Source organism: Rhamphochromis sp. 'chilingali' (genome assembly GCF_963969265.1).
Source record: "Rhamphochromis sp. 'chilingali' genome assembly, chromosome: 22".
Lineage (NCBI taxonomy): Eukaryota > Metazoa > Chordata > Actinopteri > Cichliformes > Cichlidae > Rhamphochromis > Rhamphochromis sp. 'chilingali'.
Window position 1 is genome coordinate 15,987,336 of NC_137950.1, and position 21,590 is coordinate 16,008,925.

Below are 21,590 nucleotides of genomic sequence, written 5' to 3' on the forward strand. Positions count from 1 at the left end.
TGTGTGTGTGTGTGTGTGTGTGTGTGTGTGTGTGTGTGTGTGTGTGTGTGTGTGTATGTATGAAATGTACATGTATGCATGTAATTTTAATAAATATTAAATATTTAAAGAAATATTTAATTTAATATTTAAATAAATTCCCCTTTCACACTGTGGACAGTCTATTCTTTAGGCTCAGAGCTTGAGGGCCCTTCGCAGTATCTTTGCTCTTCCTGGGATTGACCCTTACTGGATACCGATATCCTTGTTGTAATTGGAAGTGACCAGATTTGACAAAAAGGCTACATCTTTGACACACACGCACACACATGTGCAACAGGTTCTTATAATTTTATTAGAAGAAACTCGTGTCATTCACAAAAACTGAATTAAACATCAAATTTCAGTTCATTACAAAAAATTTTTACATGAAAAAAAGAAATTGTGAATTCATACATGAAGGAAGCATTAATCGTATAACACAACAATATTAAGCAGCTCCTCATTATCGCATTATATTTGGACATGAACGTCCAGGTTTCTCATTCAGTTTGAATAGACAACTCTTCAGTAATTCATACTTCAATGAACCAAAACAGATTAAATAAAAAAAAAAAAAAAAGAGACTAATCCTCAAAATCATGCCACCAACTTGATATAAAGTAGTCACGATCAGACATGACTGGTTTATGACTGTTTGTACTGTAGTCAGATACATAAGATTCAATAAGGTTCATTACATACAGTAATTATAAAATACATTTAAAAACATAAACCTGTCATTGTATAGTGAGCCTTTCTGATTTTGTACTACTAGTAGCGTCTTCCATCATCGTGTGTGTAGTACGGGTTGCTCTGGCCTTGGTTCTGAGTATACGGGTTCATTGTAGGTTGATTCTGGGCATAAGAGTTGTTCTGAGATTGAGCCTGATCGTATGATTCATCATATAACCGCTATAGAGGAAAAAAAGAGAGAGTGAATTTAATGCCAAACACTAAGAAACCAAAAAGCCTGATGAGGGTATTTCTTCTCTATACACACAGAGACATACTCACCGAACCACTGTTCATATGTCCAAAGTTTTGTCGGCCATTGCTTGGTTTCATCTCCAGGTTGGTCCTGTTGTCCCAGCTGTTGGTGGTGGTGGCAGCTCGTGGGAACACAGGCGCCCCACCATTCTGAAAACCTGAATTGCCATTGCCTGACCTGTTAAATGAGACTCCCTGGCTGTGGCCCAACTTGTTGCTAGCCATCGGTTGTGCGGCAGAACTCGGGTTAGTGTAGGGTTTTTCCATTTCTGCACTTTTGCTCTTCTTGAAGCTTATGTTTAATTTTCTGAAATCACAGCAGTAAAATAATATTTGAATTCACTATTGTGTCTGTCAGACATGAACAAATTCTCTTGATTTTAATTGCATTTGCATCTAAAATAAAGCCTAAATCAAAATGAGGAAAAACACTTTCTCACATTTATGGGGGCAAATGAAAGATGTTATTGTTATTGGTAAGAAACTTACTGGGTAGCTACTACTGGTAGAAGGATGATGGCTATGAGCAGCAGTCCTCCAAGCACAGAGCCCACAATTACCAGAATGAGCTGCCAGTCTAATAAAACACAATGAAGAGGACATCAAGGCAGGTTATTTAAAAACTTTTATTAAATTTTCCAGCTTTTGAATAACCTTTCTACCTATTGTATCATGTGTTATATTTTATCTTGTGAGTTTTTTCTTTAAATAGCTGTCATTAAGTAACCATGCTTCTGCTTTCACTTTAAAAACATGCAGTATACTCACTTTCTGAGCAGTTAAAACCAGAATAACCAAACGAGCATCTGCAAGACAAGAAGAAGGTTGATTTTAAGATTTATATTTAAAAGCAACCTTACATCAACAGAGGACATACAGGAGGGGAAGGAGTACTTACGGCACGCACTCATTATCCTTCAATTCTTTCCCAAAGGGACAAGCTGTAAAAAATAAAAATTGAGACACTTTGTCGTTTGCTTACATAAGACACACAGACACACACACACCACTTACTTTGCTCAGGAAATTGTCTTACCAATGCACATTCTATTACTGTAGTCTGTTTGCATGTAGCCTTTGTTACAAATACAGCTGAAAGTTCCATCGCCTGATTTGCAGTTTGTGGAGTGTTCATCACAGGGAGTGTCATCACACAGGTTTGTAACTTTAAATGACGGAGAGAAAAAAAGCCTCAGTACTCAAGGACATGTTTCGCAACATGTACAACAGTAAAATAAATGAATCACTAATATGCCATGAAATGAACCCTGGACTGAAATTAACAGCATGACTTCATCTTCAAAATATCATGATCATCAGAACATCATAAATCACCGAATTATAAATAAAGATTACAATACATGCAATGGCAGCAGCTGCCCTGATTGTGACATCCATTATATTTTTATTACAACTAAATTATCTTTGACAGATGGTGGAAATAGTTTCATTTAGACAGAAGTGTAGATTTAGTACAAAGGATTCTGAAACACATCTTGTCAATTATATTCTTTCTGAAAACAAATCTATTCCTACTGTGAGTTTTATTCTAGATACATATCGACATAAAACAATGTGCTTGTCATGGCTGTGTTGTGTGGCAGGCAGGCAGGAAAAAGGACCCAAAATGCAGGACTCTCAAAACGGGACTGGAACTCAAAACGCAGCTTTATTGCTGGCAAAAGTTCCTCATAAAGTAATACTCAAAAAAGCAAAACAAAACCAAGACTCACAACAGAGGCGCTAGAGGACTGACCATGACAAACACACAGCATGTTGAGGGTACAACACGCGAGAGAGCAAAGGCCAACACAGGGCTTGTATACACAGGGGAGTAATCAGGGAATGGGAAACAGGAGGGGGACACAGCTGCGAGAAATTAGGCTAACGAGACAGGGGAGAAGTAAAACTGAGCACACTGACATCAGACATGAACATGTAAAACAGGAAACAAGAAATACTTTACTAAGACACGGACTTGACAGAAAATATAACCCGTAATACAAAATCAGACCAGCACAACTCAAGATTCAGAACATAAATATAATGAACATAATCTAGAAAAACACCAAAATATAAGAAACAGAAAAAGCTGGGTCAAAATGATTCAGAACCGTGACAGTGCTAGAGTACAGGTAACAAACTTACTGTTAAATGTGTTGTCAATCACGCTACAGTCCATACACGCTTTTAAAGTTTGTACAACTTGATCATCTGTGATTTCAGAACTGGCCTTGAAGATGATCTGTACTGATGCAATGACCTCTGAGCTTGCCCTTGACACACGAGTGGTTCTTGGACTGTAAAGACAGAAATCACATTTAGTGATGATTGCATCATTTATTTGTGCAGTATAATAACATGTTAATGTACATTGATGTGAAACAGGCTGAACGATTTTATAGTAAAAGCTGTTGTCAGTCTGAGACTTACAGGAGTTTCAGCACTATAGATTTGGAGTAACCGTTCGTCTCGTTATAAACTTCATCCAGCTGTGTTTTCAAAAGAAAATATGTTTTGCTCAGTATGACTATTAAGATTGATTAAATAACTGATGAAATTGTTTTTAGTATAACTTGTAATGTCAAGTGCATTTTCAAAAAATGTCCATAAAGACACATTTATTGATAGAGAATACTACCTAATTACTTACCTCAGCAATGATTTCATTAGCAGTTTCTATAAATTCCTTTGATGTGGTGTTTGTCATTTCATCTTTAAATGGTTTTTTCACTTGAAGATTTCCAGGGAAGACTTTGGCTGAAAACAAGAAAATATCAGAAGAAAGTGAAAATCTAATAAAATGATATTTTATATCTCTCATTTTCTTGCTGAAAGGAGGGAGATTGATGCCAGTCTCATACAGTGTCTGTCTGTTAAATATCAAGCTACAACTAGCAGGTACTTAACTAAGATTAAGACAGGAGGCTAGCTGGGTTAGTCCCAGACATAAACCCCAGAAAAACAAAAAAAACAAAATCCAATTTGTCATTCTTACACTTTATTTTTGCATGGATAAAGTAAACCAAATCTAAAATGTTAACATTAAAATGTATTTCACAGATTGCATTAAGTTGGCTAAGCCAGGCTAACAGTCAACATTACTCACTTACTGTTTATGTCCGACTAAATCAGGGCTGCCCAATCCCAGTCCTCGAGAGCTACTATCCTGCAGCTTTTAGATGCATCCCTACTCCAACACAGCTGAATCAAATGAATGGCTTGTTATCAGGCCTTTGCCAAACACGATGGCATGCTGAAGAGGTAATCAAACCATTTGATTCAGCTGTGTTGGAGTAGGGATGCATCTAAAAGCTGCAGGACGGTAGCTCTCGAGGACTGGGATTGGGCACCCCTGGACTAAACTGATTAGGAGATAGCTAGTTCAAGAGGTACATATTGTTTTGAATGACCTGTCCTTCAGTGATCTACTAATCTTCCTCCAGCCAACGTAGTGTTATATACTGCTATATAATCTTCATTCATGTCACTGTTAAATAAAGTAAAATCTTCATAGCGGCACACAAACAAATACTTACAACGTTCACAACTGTTTGAAACATTGTTGTAGGAATCACCAGCGAGGCACAAGCATACATATGTGTTGTTATAACGGACCTCACAGGTGCTTCCAGTGCCACAGGGATTTGGGTTGCAGGGATCTTCAAAGTGAGAAACAAAACAAGTGCGAGCACACACACACACACACACACACACACACACACACACACACACACACACACACACACACACACACACAGAGAGACTTAGAAATAATATTATTAATAATGGATTGCATTTATATAGTGCTTTTACAGACCCTCAAAGCGCTTTACTATTCCTCTATTCATTCACACACTGGTGGAGGCAAGATACAGCAGAGTGACAGAAGTGAAGCTGCCATATCACACCATCAGCCCATCGTGCCATCACCAGTAGGCAGTAGGTGAAGTGTCTTGTCCAAGGATACAACGACCGAGACTGTCCGAGCCGGGGCAACCTTCCGATTACAAGACGAACTGCCAACTCTTGAGCCACGATCGAAACACTATATCAGCATTATAACCAGTGAACATTTAGATCCAGGGGGATCGAATTACCTTTAAATGGAGTTGTTGTTGTTGCAGTTGCAGGACCTGTTGTTGTTGGAGTTGCAGGGCCTGTTGTTGTAGTTGCAGGGCCTGTTGTTGTTGGAGTTGCAGGGCCTGTTGTTGTTGTAGTTGGAAGGCCTGGTGTTGTTGTAGTTGGAAGGCCTGTTGTTGTTGTAGTTGGAGGGCCTGTTGTTGTTGTAGTTGGAAGGCCTGTTGTTGTTGTAGTTGGAAGGCCTGTTGTTGTTGTTGTAGTTGGAAGGCCTGTTGTTGTTGTAGTTGGAGGGCCTGTTGTTGTTGTAGTTGGAAGGGCTGTTGTTGTTGTAGTTGGAAGGCCTGTTGTTGTTGTAGTTGGAAGGGCTGTTGTTGTTGTAGTTGGAGGGCCTGTTGTTGTTGTAGTTGGAAGGCCTGTTGTTGTTGTAGTTGGAAGGGCTGTTGTTGTTGTAGTTGGAGGGCCTGTTGTTGTTGTAGTTGGAGGGCCTGTTGTTGTTGTAGTTGGAAGGGCTGTTGTTGTTGTAGTTGGAAGGCCTGTTGTTGTTGTAGTTACATCGTCTCCTGAACCTGAAATTTCAGGATCTTCTGCTCTTGTTGAAGAGGCTAATAGTTGTGTTAAAACGCAGTAGTTAGTATATGATTACCTTTGTTCACAACTTTGAAATTTGATACCCAGGAAGCAAGCCAGAGAAAAAAATTATATCAAAGTTATTAAAGCAGGATCATATAGTCTATGTTTAATGATGCAAGACATCAGACAAAGAGCTAAGTAGGGTCATTTCTCAGTCTCAGTAAGAGAGCACCAGCAGTGACACAGACTCTGCATGGAAAACATAAAGTTCACTCAACCATCATTTAGGATTCAGACATGTAAAGCATTAAACAGTTTGCAGGATCTGAAGTGAACAAAGAGACTTCCTTGATCGTGGCCTTGCCAGAAGGATGTGGTATAACAACAGGGTCATAAAATAATAAAATGGCAATTAATGTCAGACTGTTGACATGAACACACTGGTCAAATTTGCTTATATATGTGCTAAACCAGCCCAGATACACAATGGTTGCAAAGGAAGATGTGCAAGTTAGACCATTATTAAAAACATATGAGTACTGGACAAGTGTATAGAATTTGTATGGAAGCAAAACAAAAGGGGAAAGGAACTAGTAACTGTTAATCATGAAAATGATATTCTCATATTCAAGCTAATTTGAGATATTTTGATTGGAGGACATTTATCCAGGCAGTCTTACGTCATGGCTAGCTCTCCATTTTGCTGTTACAGCTGTAATCTTGGATCAGGAATGACTGCAAAGTCTTAAATAACATAATCCATTTATCTACTATTTACATAAAGCCTATTAAAGCTCCACCTGTGTGCATAACAGTTTAGACTGAATTAAACTGAAAGCTTAATTAAATAAATTAAAAAAACAACTATATTAAAATGAATATTTCACCTCTAAAGTTTATCTGATGTTTTAATTTGTTAACATGTGCTCTACCCTGTCACTCTATCATACACTATCAAACTGACAAAAATAAGGATTTTAAAGTTGTTGCAATAAAATCAGGCTACTTACCAAAAATGGCTACAACAAGCCAAATGACAGACAGGAGGATGAATTTTTGAGCCATTGGATGAATCAAAAACAACTTTACCACAGGGTGGAAAAAAGTTAGTGAAGGCCAGAAGTGGCCGAGTCTGTAGTTCTTTTAATCTTTGAGCTTGAAACTGCCAATTGTTCTCCACTGGCGGTTTTAATCAGCAGCCACTCCTCCTTTAGTGTGCTAAGTGCAGGTCACACCCAGAGACGATGACCAGGAAGCCCACTTTTCAAGCCTTTTATCTACTAATCAATTTTCCATGACTTTACCAGCTGGGTTATCTAATGGATATTTTAAAGGCTGGTCCAGACCAACATGGTGCTGATCACAAACATATGTGCTCTATGAAGTGCAGAGAAAAATGATTCTTTTAGAATTAAAATTACTGTGGACCATTTGGATTTATTGGCAGTTAAAACCAAAGAAAGTGAAGAGAAGGAAGAAATTCACAAAACATTGCCCCAAACCTTTTATTTTCAGAATTTTTATTTGTATTTTTCTATGCGTATGCCTTATTTACAGCATATATCATAATTAAACCCATACAGAATGAAGATAAATCACAGTTATGGTTAAATTAGGTGCTACAATACTAAAGATTAATGAAATTCAAATATATATATTTTTTGTTTGTACTTATAACCGGGGGGATCTCTTTTCAAGTAAAGTTTGATCCTAGCATACCAAATTATGGAAGCTTCTTTCCAACACTGACCACCAACCCCTGACCTATGAATACCAAAACTTGAGATTAATTTTGTTTTTATTAAGTTGTGAGCCTAGCACAAGAAAACATGTGAGTTTGTTTCTACCACTGAAAAAAAGAAAAACAAATTACCAGGCAGAGTTTAATCAAGGTTTTGAGTTACTATTTCAAAATTTTGACTTCTGGATGGCATCTTATTGGATCATCAAAAACATTATTAAAATTACCCTTTGCTATTCCTCATTGTATGTTAGTTAAAACCAAAGAAAGTGAAGCAGAGAAAGAAGAGTTCCTGAAAAAAGCTGCCCCAAAATTCAGCCTGGTTATATCTTTGTAGAAAATGTTCTATTTTTCTATGGTTATACCTTATTTGGAGCAGATTTCATAGTTAAAGTTAAACTAAGGGCTATATAACTAAAGAGTAAAGCTTATTTATAAGATTATTTGTTTCTTAAATTCTGGAAGGATCACTTATCCTTAATGGATGGTTTTATTTTGGTGTTATTTTTCGTAAAAACATTTAACTTAGGTGGATCATTGTTATGGTTGTATTACATTATGCAGGAAAAGACTGAAGAGATTTAAAAAGGAAAGGAAACTATAGTTTCCTTTCCTTTTTATGTGTATGTGTACTTCCTCCCTATAGGGAAGAAGTACACATGACATCTTATCAAAGATCAAATGCCAACTTGAGCCTGTGTCCTTTGTACCCGCTAATAGAGTTTGATTTACAGTGGAACAGCTACCCATGGAGGTTATTATCATTGTGCAATATAAAACATGTCACAGTTGCTCTGAGCGACGCCCCACATGCTGCTATTTTTCTTGCTGAACTTATCTCCATATAGCTGATGCTTTCAAATATGTGCAAAGAAACCAAAAGACAAAAATAATGCTTCAATATTTATGTGGCACTGCAATGTTCAGTGTCAGGATTCGGCTGTGTGGCAAGCAGGAAGTGGACCCAAATGCAAGCTCACAGAGGCAGGAATGAACTCAAAACACAGCTTTATTGCTGGAGGGAAACGGCGAAACAAACTGATAAGAAGCTACACTGTGAAGCAATACACTAGCATACAGAGAAACACACGGCCATGAATGAGGGAGAAGGCGACACTGAACAGAGGGAGACGCAGACATAAATAGACAGAGGTTTAACGAGGGAGGTGGGAGCACACGGGGAACACAGCTGACACAGATAATCGTAACGAGACAGGGCAGGAGCAACACAACATGACACATACTGACGGGAGACTGTCAAAGTAAAACAGGAAGTACACAGAGGCGCAGACAGGAGGAGAGAGGGAGCACGGGGAGAGCACAGACATAACGGGCTGGGGAAAACATGGAATAAAACACGAGGGGAAACGGGGGCTCACAGATACACAGAGGGGCACACAGGGGGTAAAAGTCACAAGGGGAAGTCAAATAAGGAACAAAATACAAAAATACATGAAACTAAGAATGCTGGGCCAACATGGCCCAGGATCATGACAGTTCACCTCATTTTCTAGTAAATCTCAATTTCAGGCTTTATCTGTTATTTATAGGGGCAATAACGAACTTGAGGAACAAAGATAAGATCCCTGCCCAGTCATTTTATAAATTTATGACACTTTGGTCAGTGTTTTATTTATCCCTCTTTAAGCGTCTTCACAATCCCCAATAAAACATAGGTACATTTACACAACACTACAAAAGAAACTATGCCCATGAAATCCAATGCGATTACTAAAAAACATTTGAAATGGTTGCTTGATTAGATGGTTCACCCCACTTATAAGGTGTGTGGGAAACTAGGCGGGTTGTAAAACAGTGAAGGCTAAAGTGACCTTTGATTTTTAGATGTCATGTGATGTGAGATAACACAGTTGGGGCTAAACAACAAAGATTACAAGAGGTTAAAAAGACTTGAACAGAAGATTCTGAAGTTTTAAAATTTATTAAGAGCCATCATTATTATAGCGTTACATCACATCACTTTCACCATGGGTACCAATGTAAAACAAAAATAGTTTTAACCAAAGTCAGTACTACTACTACTAATTATTATAGTAACATATCAACCAACTATTCACTTCTTGAATTGAATTAAAAGTCCTAAACAGGGGTGGATTGAGAGAAACTTTCTTAGGGTGGCATGGAAATCAGACAGGGTGGCAAAATCTCGCATATGGAAGCTTGTCTCCACCACTGAAATACATAAATAAATAAATAAATTTACACTCCCATGTTTTGACCTATGGATGCAAAAGCCTGAGATGCAGTGCAGAAAAATGCTCTTCTTGGTCTTCAAAGCAACCAATAATTTGTTTTTGTTTTAAAGACTTCTTACTTTTAATTTTTTCCTTTATACTCTGACTTCTTGATGTCCTTGTCCATTCCTTTATGAACACACTGTGCCCATCTACTGATGGCTGCTTCCAGCAGGATGATGCACCATCTCATGAAGCTCAAATCACCTCAAATTTGTTTCTTGAACATGACTCAAATGGACTCCACCAGATCTCAGTTCAATAGAGCATCTTTGCTAAATCCCCCTCCCCTCCAGCACACACAAACAACAATAACTCAAAGATACAGCCTTGATGTCTGCAATTTTGCTCAAAAGCTTTATTGCACAAATGTGGATTACATTGCGGGAGAAACATAAAATGATCAATGTTCTTCCAGAATAAACTAGAGCTTAAAAACCTCATGACAAATGCTGCACAATTGAAAGCTCTGTATGAAAAACTTTTCCGTCAGATGTATTCTTCAAATTAAGTTTATTCCACGTATAAGATTCAAGCCTCGCTCACATGTTGCAAAAAAGGCAAAATAACAGATATTGACATAATATAGTTGTCTTTACCCCAGTAAAGACCCAGATTAGTTAGCGTACTTGTTATGGTTTATTTTTTATTCACAACAACGGAGTTTTACAGTCCATATTGGATCGGCTGGAGCCACTGTCGAGTCCCCATGGTGACCATTGTTGCCACTGTTCCCTTCACCTCCTCACATCTTCTCATGCTCCTATCTCAGCCCTTGGTACTTCTCCAGCTTCTTGTGTTTCTTCTTCCTGACGTTGATATCACTCAGTATGGCCACATCTATTACTACAGCCGTCTTCTTCTGCTTGTCCACCATGACTAAGTCCTGTTGATTAGCCATCACCAATTTGTTCGTCTGTATTTGAAAGTCCCACAGCAACTAAGCTTGATCATTCACAACCACCCTATTAGGCATATTCCACTGATTCTGAATTGTCTCTGGGGCATTTCTGCACAGTCTGCATATCGGGTCTCGCCTGGTGTAGTAGACAAGTGCTTCTACCAATCCTGTGCTTAGAAATAGTTCCTGTTCTGTCAGGATAAGTGCCTTTGTACTGTCTTTCGCTCCAGCTTTGTCAAGCCACTGGTAGGATTTCTTGATATCAGCTACTTCTTCTATCTGTCGGTGGTATATGCCGGGCAGGAGCCTGTCTTCCATGACGGTTCCTATTTTTGCTCCCCCTTTTTCTTGGGTCTGCTGCCTGAGGCATTCAGTAAGCACATCATAAATTCTTTTTTTTAAATGATGTGACTAAGGCAATTCTACCACACTTGTTCAGATTGGCAGGGAAGCCAGCTTTAGTAAGAGTCCTGATGGTTCCATTTATACATGTTGGAAGCAACTGTGCTCCCTGGGACCTTCAATGCTACAATTTTTTTCTGTACCGTTCCCCAAATCTGTGCCCCAACACAATTCTGTCTCAGATGTTTGCAGACATTTCCTTGGACCTAATGGCTTGGTTTGTGCTTTGATCTGCACTGTCAATTACGTGACCTTATATGTATCTTTACAAATCATGTCCAGTCAACTGAATTTACCAGCTGTAAAGAGATCAGGTTCTGAATCATTGCAAGATAAATGATGTGTTTCTTAGTTTCCAGTCTCTGAAATTTCATGAGGAACTCGTGTGGATTTCTCATTGGTACATGGGCTGTGCATAGAGTTACTGTTTTTCTGTTGTTGTACGTTGCTGTTTTAAATTATATTATAAATTATATTACAGTGTTCTTTCACTATACTGTTAATCTGGAACACCTCAGACTTTCAGAGCAGCCACAGAAATACTCTAGTTCTGTTTCTACAGTGGTTGGATGTATTAGTGATGGGCAGGATGAGGAGTCCAGATCACTAGTGAATGATTTTGTGGAGTGGTCTGGGAGGAATTATCTTCTTCTGAGTGTGAATAAGATCGTCTTCAGAAGGAAGAGAGTGGCGACATGACCCATGTACATGCTGGATGAAGATGTTGATGTGGTAGAGGAATACAAGTGTCTGGGCTTCTATATCAACAACAGGCTGAACTCGAATACCAAGACAGGGAACAGGCTCAATTTCCACAGAAAGCAGAGATTATTTAGTACAGGGAGTGCAGAATTATTAGGCAAATGAGTATTTTGTCCACATCATCCTCTTCATGCATGTTGTCTTACTCCAAGCTGTATAGGCTCAAAAGCCTACTACCAATTAAGCATATTAGGTGATGTGCATCTCTGTAATGAGAAGGGGTGTGGTCTAATGACATCAACACCCTATATGCATAATTATTAGGCAACGTCCTTTCCTTTGGCAAAATGGGTCAAAAGAAGGACTTGACAGGCTCAGAAAAGTCAAAAATAGTGAGATATCTTGCAGAGGGATGCAGCAGTCTCAAAATTGCAAAGCTTGTGAAGCGTGATCATTGAACAATCAAGCGTTTCATTCAAAATAGTCAACAGGGTCGCAAGAAGCGTGTGGAAAAACCAAGGCGCAAAATAACTGCCCATGAACTGAGAAAAGTCAAGTGTGCAGCTGCCAAGATGCCACTTGCCACCAGTTTGGCCATATTTCAGAGCTGCAACATCACTGGAGTGCCCAAAAGCACAAGGTGTGCAATACTCAGAGACATGGCCAAGGTAAGAAAGGCTGAAAGATGACCACCACTGAACAAGACACACAAGCTGAAAGGTCAAGACTGGGCCAAGAAATATCTGAAGACTGGTTTTTCTAAGGTTTTATGGACTGATGAAATGAGAGTGAGTCTTGATGGGCCAGATGGATGGGCCCGTGGCTGGATTGGTAAAGGGCAGAGAGCTCCAGTCCGACTCAAATGCCAGCAAGGTGGAGGTGGAGTACTGGTTTGGGCTGGTATCATCAAAGATGAGCTTGTGGGGCCTTTTCGGGTTGAGGATGGAGTCAAGCTCAACTCCCAGTCCTACTGCCAGTTTCTGGAAGACACCTTCTTCAAGCAGTGGTACAGGAAGAAGTCTCCATCCTTCAAGAAAAACATGATTTTCATGCAGGACAATGCTCCATCACACACGTCCAAGTACTCCACAGCGTGGCTGGCAAGAAAGGGTATAAAAGAAAAAAAACTAATGACATGGCCACCTTGTTCACCTGATCTGAACCCCATTGAGAACCTGTGGTCCATCATCAAATGTGAGATTTACAAGGAGGGAAAACAGTACACCTCTCTGAACAGTGTCTGGGAGGCTGTGGTTGCTGCTGCACGCAATGTTGATGGTGAACAGATCAAAACACTGACAGAATCCATGGATGGCAGGCTTTTGAGTGTCCTTGCAAAGAAAGGTGGCTATATTGGTCGTTGATTTGTTTTTGTTTTGTTTTTGAATGTCAGAAATGTATATTTGTGAATGTGGAGATGTTATATTGGTTTCACTGGTAAGAATAAATAATTGAAATGGGTATATATTTGTTTTTTGTTGAGTTGCCTAATAATTATGCACAGTAATAGTCACCTGCACACACAGATATCCCCCTAAAATAGCTAAAACTAAAAACAAACTAAAAACTACTTCCAAAAACATTCAGCTTTGATATTAATGAGTTTTTTGGGTTCATTGAGAACATGGTTGTTGTTCAATAATAAAATTATTCCTCAAAAATACAACTTGCCTAATAATTCTGCACTCCCTGTAGTGTTGAAGCTCACTGCTTGAGGATTACAGAAAACTTGACATTAACCAAACAACTGCAAATAATCTTTTAAATCTTACTTTATTGACCCTTTTATTTTGTTTAAGAATTTCAGGATGCATGGTTATCCGTTACAGAACCCATAGGCCAGCAACTGGATTTCTGGAGGAGTGTCGACCAAATGTCAAAAAAAGGCTTTGTTATATCAGGAAGAAGAATTCAGCACCAAAGGAACCCCAAGAAAATGTTCATCTTGCCTGGTACTAGAAGATAGATTTGTTTCTGCTTTTTGCAGCAATCTAAGGTCTGTTGATGGCTGCTTCAAAGCATTTTTTTGTTTTTGATGCAAGTTATCCAAAGTTATGCGCCCAGGTTTGGGAATTCCTTCACACTGTCATCTATTCCAGGAATAGATGAATCCCAGGACATGAATCAAATATGATCAAATTATTGATGGCTCATTTAGCTATGATGGAAGTGTGAAATGTTGCTCATAAATGTGCATGAAATAATCTGAGATTCCCTCTTGACACTTTTCCAAAGTGTTGATGTATGTGAATGGTTTGTGCTCTGATCTGCATTGTCAATTCTGTGACATTATACATGTGCCTTTCCAAATCATGTCCAATCAACTAAATTTACCAGCTGTAGAAACATCAGGTTCTGAATTATTGCAACAAAAATGATGTGTTTCTTAGTTACCAGTCTCTGAAGCTTCATGAGGAAATCATGTGGTTTTCTCATTGGTACATGTGCCGTGCATCGTCAGGGTTCTAGGTCCTTCTGACCCAGCATTTTGTGTTTCCTTGTGATATTTCTGTATTTTGGGTTATGTCTTGGTTCTTTAGTAGTCTTTAGTTATATTCTCTCTTTCTGTCTCCTTGATTATTTGAGTATTTTTCCCTTGTGTCTTTGCCCTCTGTGTCTCCCTCAGTGTGTCTGTGTTTTTATTGTGGTGTGAGTTCTTGTGCCGTGTTTCCCTTTGTGTTTTAAGTCTGTTCTGCTTTCCGAAAAGACCAAGGAAAACCGAGTAAACGATAAAAACTATAACAAAATAACGCTGAAAAACTGATAAAAACCCTGAAAACTATACATTTCACACCTGAGCCTCAACTCTCGCAACCCGGTACCAAACGACTCACGGACCAGTACCGGTCCGAGGCCCGGGGGTTGGGGACCGCTGTGGTAGAGGAATACAAGAAGCAGAGATTCCTTAGTATGTGCAGCAAAAATTATGGAGATTTTCTATCAGTCAGGTAAGGTTAGTGGTGTGTACTTTGCTGTGGTCTGCTAGGAGCTGGTGACACCAACACAGTGATTGGCTGCAAACTGCACACTTTTGAAACTATGGTTGAGAGAATTAACATGGATAATTCTAACCACCCCAGAGTTTACAGGATGTTGGATAAACAAGTTTTTCTTCTTCTTCTTCTTATCATCTACAGACAACATGCCTGGAAAAGAAAGCTGACATCCTGTGGCTACACAAAGCATGACACTTCTTTACTTCCTGAGTAGCACGGATGCTTCAAAAATGTTTGTTAGTAAAACTCTGGTGCCCTCCAGTGGTTAAAAAAACAAACACAAACTACAAATAGAATTCTCACAGATTGATGATGAAATCTGCGGGAGGATTGTGTGCTATTATGCTTTATCTGTGTGTAAATTAAATAAATATGGATTAAAATGATTCAACTCTTCCTAAAGCATCCATGCTATAAGAGGAGTCAGATGTGCCTTCTCAGCTGAATCACTGAAAAAAAACAAACCTTTCTTTCAAAACTAGGTTAGTGTATTTAGCTACTATATAATGTATAAAATAAACTAAACACTAATATACTTATATTTATTATATGAGTGATAATAAAACGATACCACACAAAACTGGGAAAATATATATTTACTTTGCCTATAAATTACTGACTTTAATCAGTTATTGAAGTCAAAGATAAAATACACTCTGTATATACAAAAACAGGGCATCATCCAATCTGCAACTTATACATAGAGTAGCAAGATCAATTTAAATGATCCGTGTGAATGATTTATAGGGACTTGTTTATTTATATTTACATAAAAAAAAAAAAAAATATATATATATATATAAAAACACACCCAGCACGCCCCTGCGGGCGGTTTATCCTTCAAGCTCGGGTCCTCTACCAGAGGCCTGGGAGCTTGAGGGTCCTGCGTAGTATCTTAGCTGTTCCCAGGACTGCGCTCTTCTGGACAGAGATCTCCGATGTTGTTCCTGGGATCTGCTGGAGCCACTCGCCTAGCTTGGGAGTCACCGCACCTAGTGCTCCGATTACCACGGGGACCACCGTTACCTTCACCCTCCACATCCTCTCGAGCTCTTCTCTGAGCCCTTGGTATTTCTCCAGCTTCTCGTGTTCCTTCTTCCTGATATTGCTGTCATTCGGAACCGCTACATCAATCACTACGGCCGTCTTCTTCTGTTTGTCTACCACCACTATGTCCGGTTGGTTAGCCACCAGCTGGATAGCAGCTGGATAGCGTAGTGGTTAGACTACACGCCTTTGGAACAGAGGATTGCAAGTTCGATTCCTGCCTGGGGCGTCTGTATCCAGTAAGGGTCCTAAGGCTAGACCCCCTATGCTAAGCAAGCCTACCGCAGACATGAGCGAGACAGATAAATATGAAGGCATGCTGGCTCGGATGTCGCCCGGATCAACAAGGTCTGCGTCAGGTGTTGAGGAACCAGGGCACCCTGACGAAAAGTGGGCTACTGGAACAAGAAGGCATTGGTGGGCAAGAGATGAAAACAGGGCGTTGTTGGAATGCTACTATGCAAGTAACCCTGGCGGAAGGGGCTACATGAATAGGATGAGGGACCTATGGATGGATGGATATATATATATTAAATTCCCCTCTCACCCCTGTGGACAGTCTATTCTTCAAAATCAGAGCTTGAGGGTCCTGTGCAGTACCTTTGGTGTTCCTAGGAATGTGCTTTTCTGGACAGAGACCTCAACACCTGACACCGACCTTGTTAATCCAGACGATGTCTGAGTTGGTATGCCTTCAGTTATCCATCTCTCACTCATATCCAAGGTAACCTGGGTTATCATGGGGTGTTTAGTGGAGGGACCCTTACTCAGTACATACAGTCTGGATGGCAATTGAACTGACCGGGTTTGACATCAAGTGTACATCTTTGAGTTTCCTTTTTTGAGACACACACATATATGTGTGCAACCTCACCGCTTGATGCTAATATATACTACACACAGGTTCTTATAATTTTATTAGAATAAACTCGTCTCATTCACAAAAACTGAATTAAACATCAAATTTCAGTTCATCACAAACATGTAACGTATTTACATGCAACAAATTTGTGAATTCACAGACGAATGAAGCATTTATCAGACAAAGGAACAATCATAAGCAGCACCTCATTATCGCAATATATTTGGGCATGAGTGTTCAGGGTTTTCATTCAATTTAAATAGACAACTCTTTAATAACTCATAATTCATTAAATCAAAACGGATAAAAAATGAGACCAATCCTCGAAATCATGTCTCCAACTTGATATAACGTAGTCACAATCAGACAAGATTGGTTTATGACAGTTTGTACTGTTGTCAGTCACATAAGATGTATGTAATGAACATACAGGAAATATAAAACAAATTTAAAAACATAAACCTTCAAAAATGTCATTGTATAGTGAGCCTTTCTGATTTTGTACTAATAGTAGCGTCTTCCATCATCGTGTGTGTAGTGCGGGTTGCTGTGGCCTTGGTTCTGAGTATACGGGTTGATCCTGGGCTGATTCTCGGCATACGGGTTGTTCTGAGGTCGAGTCTGAGCGTATGGGCGTATGTCCTCTGGTTCATCATATAACCGCTACAGAGAAAAAAAAGAATGAGAGTAAATTTAACAGCAAACACTAAAAAATCCAAAAATCTGATGAACGTATCTCTTCTTTATACACACAGAGGAATATTCTGAGCCACTGTTCATATGTCCAAAGTTTTGTCGGCCATTGCTTGGTTTCATCTCCAGGTTGGTCCTGTTATCCCAGCTGTTGGTGGTGGTGGCAGCTCGTGGGAACACAGGCACCCCACCATTCTGAAAACCTGAATGGCCATTGGCTGACCTGTTAAATGAGACTCCCTGGCTGTGGCCAAACTTGTTGCTAGCCATCGGTTGTGAGGCAGAACTCAGGTTAGTGTAGGGTTTTTCCATTTCTGCACTTTTGCTCTTCTTGGAGGTTTTGTTTGATTTTCTGAAATCACAGCAGGAAAAAAATATTGTAATTTACTATTGAGTCTGTCAGACATGAACAAATTCTCTTGATTTTAAATGCATTTGCATCTACAATAAAGCCTAAATCAAAGTGAGAAAAACACTTTCTCACATTTATGGGGGCAAATGAATTGCTAAGAAACTTACTGGGTAGCTACTACTGGTAGAAGGATGAGGGCTATGAGCAGCAGTCCTCCAAGCACAGAGCCCACGATTACCAGAATGAGCTGCCAGTCTAATAAAACACAATGAAGAGGACATCAAGGCAGGTTATTTAAAAACTTTTATTAAATTTTCCAGCTTTTGAATAACCTTTCTATCTATTGTATCACATGTTGTCATTAATCTTGTGAGGTTTTTCTTTAAATAATTGTCATTAAGTAAGCATGTTTCTGCTTTCACTTTTAAAAACATGCAGTATACTCACTTTCTGAGCAGTTAAAACCAGAATAACCAAATGAGCATCTGGAAGACAAGAAGAAGGTTGATTCTAGGATTTCTTTTAACGCAAGCTTTATAACAATAGAAGACATACAGGAGGGGAAGGAGTACTTACTTCACACACTCATTATCCTTAAATTTTTCCCCAAGGGGACAAGCTGTAAAAAGAAAAATTGAAACACTTTGTCGTTTGCTTACATAAGACACATACAGACACACACACCACTTACTTTGCTCAGGTAATCATCTTACCAATGCACATTCTAGTACTGTAGTCTGTTTTCTTGTAGCCTTCTTTACAGGTACAGCTGAAAGTTCCATCGCTTGATGTGCAATTTGTATTTTTTTCATCACAGGGAGTGTTATCACACAGGTTCTTAGCTTTAAATGAAGGAGAGAAAAAAGTCTCAGTACTCAAAGACATGTTTCATAACATGTACAACAGTGAAATAAATGAATCACTAATAATCCATGCAATAAACCCTTGAATGAAATTAACAGCATGACTTCAGTTTAGAAATATTATCATCAGAACATCATAACTCACTGAATTATAAATGCAAAGATTAGAATATATGTAATGGCAACAGCTGTCCTGATTGTGACATCCATTATATTGTTATTACAGCTAAATCATCTTTGACAGATGGGTGAAAGAGTTTCATTTAAGATTCTGAAACACATCTTGTCAATTGTATTCTTTTTGAAAATAAATCTATATCTACAGTGAGTCTTGTTCTAGAAATATATCGATAAAAAACACAACACACTAGAATACATGTAATAAACTTACTCTCAAAGGTCTTCCCAATCACGGTACACTTCACGTCCGGACACTCTTTTAGTGTTTCCTCAACTTCAGCTACTTTGATATCAGAACTGGCTTTGAAGGTGATGTCTACTAATGCATCGACCTTCAAAGCCGTATTCCTTGACCTAGAAGTGGTTCTTGGCCTGTAAAGGAAAAATCACATTTAGTGATAATTGCATCCTGTATTTACTCAGGATAATAACATAGTGTTCTGTGATGTAAAATAGGCTGAAAAATGGTACGGTAAAAGTTGTTGTCAGTCTGAGACTTACAGGAGTTTCAGCACTATAGATCCAGAGTAACCATCCTTCCCATTATAAACGTTATCAAGCTGTGTTTTCAAAGGAAAATATGTTTTGGTCAAGATGAGTAAGATATAATTGTTTTCAATTTTAGCTTAAATTTATCTTGTAATGTCAAGTGCAATTTCAAAAAAAATGTCTATAAAGATACATTTATTGATAGAGAGTACTACATGATTACTTACCTCAGCAATAATTATATCTGCAGTTTCTTTAAATTCCTTTGATGTGTGGTTTCTCATTTTGTCATTAAAATCTTTATTTAGTTGAAGTTTTCCAGGGAAAACTTTGGCTGAAATCAAGAAAATAACATTATATGTTACTATATAATCTTCATTATGTCACTGTCACATAAACTTAAAACTTCATAGCGGCACACAAACAAATACTTACAACGTTCACAAATCTTTGAAACATTGTTGTAGAAATCACCAGCCAGGCACAAGCATACATATGTGTCGTTATAACGGACCTCACAGGTGCTTCCAGTGCCACAGGGATTTGAATTGCAGGGATCTTTAAAGTGAGAAACAAAACAAGTGCGTGCACACACACACAATTTGAAACACTATATAAGCAGTATAACCTGTGAACATTTGGATCCAGAGCAATCGAATTACCTTTAAATTGAGTACTTGGTGTTGCAGTAGTTGAATCGCCTGTTGTTGCAGTAGTTGAAATGTCTGTTGCTGCAGTAGTTGAAACGTCTGTTGTTGCAGTAGTTGAATCGCCTGTTGTTGCAGTAGTTGAATCGCCTGTTGTTGCAGTAGTTGAATCGCCTGTTACTGCAGTAGTTGAAACGTCTGTTGTTGCAATAGTTGAAACGTCTGTTGCTGCAGTAGTTGAAACGTCTGTTGCTGCAGTAGTTGAAACGTCTGTTGTTGTAGTAGTTGAAACGTCTGTTGTTGCAGTAGTTGAATCGCCTGTTGCTGCAGTAGTTGAAACGTCTGTTGTTGCAGTAGTTGAAACGCCTGTTGCTAAGAGGTGTGTTTAAATGCAGTAGTTAGTACATGATAACCTTTGTTCATAACTTTTGAAATTTTATACCCAGGAAGCAAGCCAGAAAAAACTCAATCAAAGTTATTAAAGCAGGATCATACAGTATATGAGCAGGCATGAAACGCAGGAGAAAAAGGAGAAGTAGTTTGTGGGGGTGTCAGTGTCAAACTCACTGAAAATGTTCTTTTCTGATAAAAATGCCATTTCACATTTATATGGATAATACATAAATAACTCTAACTAAAACATGAAGATATATTAATTATTTACTGATTTTATTTTTAATTAGGAAACACAGAGTTAAATTGGATTATTTCTCAGTCTCAGTAAGAGAGCACCAGCAGTGACACAGACTCTGCATGGAGAACATAAAGTTCACTCAACCATCATTTAGGTTTCAGACATGTAAAGCATTAAACAGTTTGCAGGATCTGAAGTGAACAAAGAGACTTCCTTTATTGTTCCATGCCAAAAGGATGTGGTACAACAACAGGGTCATAAAATAATAAAATGAAATATTGTGGGACTGTTGACACAGACACACTGGTCAAATTTACTTATGTATGTGCTAAACCAGCCCAGATACACAATGCTGCAAAAGAAAGCTGTTCGAGTTACACAATTATTACAAACATATGAGTGTATAGAATTTGTATAGAAGCAAAACAAAAGGGGAAAAGAACTAGTAACTGTTAATCATGAAAATAATATTCTCATATTCAAGCTAATTTGAGATATTTTGATTAGAGAACATTAATCCAGGCAGTCTTACGCCATGGGTATCTCTCAATTTCGCTGTTACAGCCGTAATCTTGGATCAGGAATGACTGCAAATTCTTAAAAAAAAAAAAATCTATTCATCTACTATTTATATAAAGCCTATTAGGCCCCACCTGTGTACATAACAGTTTAGACTCAATTAAAATGAAAACCTAATGAAATTAAAAAACAACAATATTAAAATGAATATTTCACCTCTTAAGTTTATCTGATGTTTTCATTTGTTAATATGTGCTCTACCGTGTTACTCTATCATCATCATCATCATCACTATTAAACTGAAAAAAAAGAGGATTTTAAAGTTGATCCAATAAAATCAGGCTACTTACTGAAAATGGCTACAACAAGCCAAAGGACAAACAGGAGGATGAATTTTTGAGCCATTGGAAAAATTAAAAACATCTTTACCACAGGAAAAAAAAGTCAATGAAGGTTAGAAGTGGCCACGTCTGTAGTTCTCTAAATCTTTGGGTTTAAAACTGATAATACTCCTCCACTGGCGGTTTTAATGAGTAGCCACTCCTCATTTAGGCAGTGTGCTAAGTGCAGGTCACGCCCAGGCCAGGAAGCCCACTTTTCAAGCCTTTCGTCCACCTATCAATTTTCCATGACTTTTTTTGCCAGC

At 38.5% G+C, this 21,590-nt stretch overlaps 2 protein-coding genes across 2 annotated transcripts; both read right to left on the minus strand.

Annotated features, from left to right (window-relative positions):
• Positions 1-525: 525 nt before the first annotated feature.
• Positions 526-4,702, minus strand: LOC308390678 (mucin-13-like). Its single transcript, XM_080872918.1, has 10 exons — positions 4,548-4,702; positions 3,662-3,768; positions 3,442-3,500; positions 3,157-3,308; positions 2,045-2,173; positions 1,907-1,949; positions 1,777-1,814; positions 1,498-1,585; positions 1,036-1,315; positions 526-933 (listed from the first exon to the last, which is right to left on the minus strand). The coding sequence occupies exons 2-10, from the start codon at positions 3,716-3,718 to the stop codon at positions 793-795; spliced, it is 987 nt and encodes a 328-aa protein (XP_080729044.1). The 5' UTR covers positions 3,719-3,768; positions 4,548-4,702; the 3' UTR covers positions 526-792.
• Positions 4,703-17,071: 12,369 nt separating this feature from the next.
• Positions 17,072-20,962, minus strand: LOC308391146 (uncharacterized protein; the record flags this gene model as incomplete). Its single annotated transcript, XM_080873614.1, has 8 exons — positions 17,072-17,230; positions 17,321-17,612; positions 17,780-17,867; positions 18,060-18,097; positions 18,189-18,231; positions 18,867-19,027; positions 19,822-20,163; positions 20,958-20,962. The coding sequence occupies 8 exons, from the start codon at positions 20,960-20,962 to the stop codon at positions 17,072-17,074; spliced, it is 1,128 nt and encodes a 375-aa protein (XP_080729740.1).
• Between the last annotated feature and the right edge of the window lie 628 nt (positions 20,963-21,590).